General features: G+C 37.7%; 1 protein-coding gene across 1 annotated transcript in view; it reads left to right on the top strand.

The window, feature by feature from the left end:
* Positions 1 to 3,941, top strand: part of LOC108692739 (IDLSRF-like peptide) — a 7,172-nt gene extending 3,231 nt beyond the window's left edge. Inside the window, exons 2-4 of the mRNA XM_018201139.1 lie at positions 2,417 to 2,545; positions 3,181 to 3,333; positions 3,684 to 3,941. Coding sequence (XP_018056628.1) covers positions 2,417 to 2,545; positions 3,181 to 3,333; positions 3,684 to 3,877 — 476 coding nt within the window. The 3' untranslated portion in view covers positions 3,878 to 3,941. The remainder of the gene's footprint in view (positions 1 to 2,416; positions 2,546 to 3,180; positions 3,334 to 3,683) is intronic.
* Positions 3,942 to 4,685: the final 744 nt, after the last annotated feature.

Here is a 4,685-nt window from a genome sequence, read left to right as displayed (position 1 = left end):
TTTTTTTTAAAAAAAAAAAAAAAAAAAAAAAAAAAATAATACCGCACTAACTAGAATAAAATTTAAACCCCCCTTCCACTGCAGTATAATTTCTATCTCTCTCACGACGGTTTGATATAAAAAATATTATATCTAATATTCTTCCTATCTTATTTGATTTTTTAGTCAATCCTTTTGATTACCTCTTGCAGAATTTTTCCCATTTTATGTCATTTTAATATACATTTTCCAGAATAACGTCGAGAAATAATAAGTCATTTTTCTTTCCTGCGGATTCCAATCAAAATAAGAAATGAGTAAGAGGTCAAATGAGAGATAGAACATGTCCTCGAAAATTTAATGAAACAGAAATTGTTTTTAGAAATAAAATGCTTAGTTAATAAGTTTCTATTTATTTTTCATCTTTCGGTCGTCAGCGAGATGATGAGAAGAATTTGTAGAAACTTTCTCTTCGAGTGGATTTAAGCTCGCTTTTAAACTCTGTTTGTAACTCATATCTTATATGGAGAGAACTCCTACGCGCGAATGAAGTTTCAAAAAGTTTATATTATAAAAACTCTTTCTACAGCGTGCGTATAGAGAATAAAAGTTCAAAGTAATAGTTACCGATCGAAATGCTTGTTTTAACATTCATTAAAACCTGTCTAGGTATCTCCCATCTGTAAAAAGGCATAATCTTATTTTTTAATTTTTCCTCCACGAATCTATTTTATTTGGAACGCATCGAGGTCCCGCGGGGATAATGGCTACTCTCCAGGGAATCATCGCTCGATGTCGATCGGTAAAATATTTGTAACGTCTCTGATGAGAAACGCCCACGAATACGTGGGAGTCTTATCTAAACATGTGAGAAAAATTGCGACGCTCACGCTCGTGCAGCAATTTAATAATATCTCCCGGTTTAAACTTAATGCAGCAATCCTTGATATGAGACAGATGACGCGATCCGGATATGACTCCGGGTAGATTTCTCATTGGTGAAATATTTGCCTGAAACACGTAAAAAACGCCCTATCTAAACACTACGGATGAAAAAGAGAATGTGACGTATGTGCGTGATAATTTAATAACGCTGATGGCTGAGGACACCGCCGGTGCGCAGTGGTTCGATACGTAGATATCGAATTCTCAATATGATCAAAATTGACTGTCACAGGATGCTTTATGGACACAGTATATTCTGTGTTTGCGGTGCAAATTAAGTTTACGTGCGAAATGAACGTGGGCGATCGTATAACGAATGTGACACGATATTACACAATCGATCGCCGAGAACAACCGTTGCACAATATATTTTCTGTTTCACGAGGATTATTTTTTATCGGATAAAAATTTTCATTCGATTTAAATATACGTCGTCAAATACATGCATGAGTATTAAATTACTCATGTTTTTCTCGTTTCAGTGGGGCATACGAATAAAATCTTGTGTATAAAACATTTTCTCCAAGAGACCGGTAAAAGTACAGAAATACAGCTTTTCGCGTAAAACTTTTCTATATAATAAACAGAATATGCTTCTCAGACAGATGTTCTAAGGGATCTAAGAAAATTGCTTTTTTTTAAGAGGCTTAATGTAGAAAAATTTTGCTCTTCTTTTTAATAGAGTCAATATATAAAAATGTTGACTTTCGAATGACTTTTATGAAATTTGACAATATTTACTGTCTTGTGTAGAAAGACTTATAGGGAGACTTAATTGCGAGGAAAACTTTGCGACGAAGGAAGGAGGATTTTACGAGGAGGATTTTAAGGAACAATCAATATGCTTTACGATTATTCCTGCAGTTCTATCAGATTAAGCGTTTTGATTAATTGATTTTTCAGGATCGTTAACTTATGCGCGCCTGCTATTGTAGGCGTTGTGAACAATACGATCGCGTGTTTGCTCAATTATTCCGAAAGCCTCTCGCACGAAGCGTGCTGTCGCATTACCTATGTCGTGTTTATTAATTCCGTTTTGGATCCCTCACTTTAATACGTTATCGTTGTAATTTAATCATCCGGTGACTCTCGCGACCGTCCCACCGGCGAACGTAATTGATTTTTTTCGAACTTTCATTTTCGCAGAATAAGATTGAGTGCTTATACACGCACGCACGCACACGCGCACACACACACACACACACACACACACACACACACACACTTCTGATTATTTGGAAACAGCATACGTTTCGAGCTTACTTTTTCAATTTATTTTCTTCAAATTACTTTCCTCAGATTACTCTCCTCTGATTATTTTTTTCATTATTAAATCGAGAAAAGTTTAATTCAAATAAGCGAAGAAGACTACACTCGGATCTCAGTGCTTAGTAATATTTTTGTGTGAATTTTACAATTTCCTACTTTTTAATTTCTTACTTTTTTCAAATTATTTATCTTGCTCGTTCAAAATTTATTATGTGCGTTTCAGAGGCTTGCCATCCGTACGAACCGTTTAAGTGTCCAGGCGACGGTATTTGCATCTCGATACAGTATCTCTGCGACGGAGCACCCGACTGTCAGGACGGATACGACGAGGATTCAAGATTGTGTACCGCAGGTAAGCATAATTTTGAATTCATTAATTAATTAGATCTAATCGGCAGTGCGACTCATTTAGCATTATTAATTACGTATCTTGTTCTAACTATGATAAACAAACTGATTTGCAGTAAAACGTATGATCTCATTTTTAATCTATTTTACGCTTTTAATATAATTTATATCTCTTTTTACGTAGGATTATCTCGTGATTTGGTTAGTAGATTTTATTTTATAAATATCTACTGACGTAAATTTTACATTTGTTATGTATGTACATATGAGAGGGTGGATACCGCAGGGTGTGGATACACTCGACGATATTCCGTGAAATTGCACTAGGCAGCTGTAATAAGAGAGGAATTGCTGTTGCACTCGTTTGAGTCACGTAAAACGTGATCTTTTATTTCACTTTCTACCATTCTATTCGTAATAAATATTGATTAATCAACATTTTGTATATACCCATGTTTATTTATTTATTTGTTTTTTTGAGATTTGGAGAAAATTCCAATTTATTTAAATAATGTTTATGAACACGTGCTATTGATCCCCGACATAGTGGGAGTCATTATGCACTTTGCATTTATTTTGTTTTATTTTATTATAGCGATGTAGTAATTTTTATGGAATGTTGCTTTTTTGCCGTTACAGCCAAACGACCGCCCGTAGAGGAAACTGCGAGTTTTTTGCAATCTCTGCTAGCCAGTCACGGTCCCAATTACCTAGAGAAGTTATTCGGAACCAAAGCACGCGATACGCTAAAACCTCTCGGTGGTGTAGAAAAAGTGGCCATCGCGCTGTCTGGTAAGTTTCTTAGAATTAGAATTATATATGACACTTCGCGCTACTGAACGCGACACCAAATAGATCGAATAGAACTGTTCGACTTCTCCGATGTCTCACGTGAAATCTTTTCCACGTATATCGGAAATCTATTAAAAGCAGCAATATTGCCGCGTTTCGTTATAAAACGAAATCGCAAATATTTTAATCTATCTTCATGTAAAAAATGTCGGTCAAACAAACATTTATCTTGTTTAATTGACGCGATGATATACAAGAACTTTGAATTTAGAAAAAGATTTTCTTGCTATTCTATCATTGAATGAGCTGATTCCACGACTTGGCCTCTGACTATCTGTTTCGGCCGTCAGAATCGCAAACGATCGAGGACTTTGGCGCAGCGCTACACTTAATGCGCTCGGATCTCGAGCACCTGCGTTCAGTTTTCATGGCGGTGGAGAATGGCGACCTGGGCATGCTGAAATCTATCGGTATCAAGGACTCCGAGCTAGGCGACGTCAAGTTCTTCCTCGAGAAACTCGTTAAGACGGGCTTCCTCGATTGAACGGTCACACTCGCCGCCGAACCGCCGTCGTCGCCGCCGTCGTCGCTGTCATCGTCGTCGTTGTCGACGAGGAACCATCGTTGTCGTCATCGTCGTCGTCGTTGTCGTCGTCGTCGTCGTCGTCGTCGTCGTCGCCGCCGCCGTCGCCGCCGCCGCCGCCGCCGCCGCCGCCGCCGTCGCATCACCGCCGGTGTCGCGTCACTGTCGTCGCATCAGCAGACCCTTCGTTTGATAAAGCCTAAATCATCCTTTCCGCGGGCACTTCTATCTTTCCTTCGTCGCGAGTTCTTACGCGCAGAATATAGCCTGTCATTTTTCTTTCCTTTCTTATCCTTTTCGAATCTCTTACTCTCGCTTCAACGCGCCGAGCGTGATCACGAGCACCGAGATAATCATCGAGACCCGTGTATAAGGGAGCGAATTTCGAATCTTCTGCATGACGAACAATCAGATTTCCATTTGTGTATCTCGTAACTTTATCACATTTGGATAATTCATTATATGTGTCAAGCGTACCGTTGATCCGCTTGGAGAAAATGCAATAATCAGAACGTGATTGATATAATTAATGTACTCGGAAAATTTAATTATTCCTCTATTTGGATTTGAACCGTCGTTATTAAGAAAAATATAATTAAATGACTGAAAAGTATTAAGGTTCTCTGAATGATCTACGATCGAATATTATCTTTAAACTTTTCAAACTGTAACATCTTATATATAATATTTGACTATTTTACTTCCTCTAAAGTTTTGTGATTATTGATCCTAAATAACGTAATCGGATTTTCATGAATATGATGAAGGA

Source organism: Atta colombica, unplaced genomic scaffold, assembly GCF_001594045.1.
Source record: "Atta colombica isolate Treedump-2 unplaced genomic scaffold, Acol1.0 scaffold82, whole genome shotgun sequence".
Classification (NCBI taxonomy): Eukaryota; Metazoa; Arthropoda; class Insecta; order Hymenoptera; family Formicidae; genus Atta; species Atta colombica.
The sequence above is the reverse complement of the archived record's forward strand: the minus strand, read 5'-3'. Positions and strand labels throughout refer to the sequence as shown.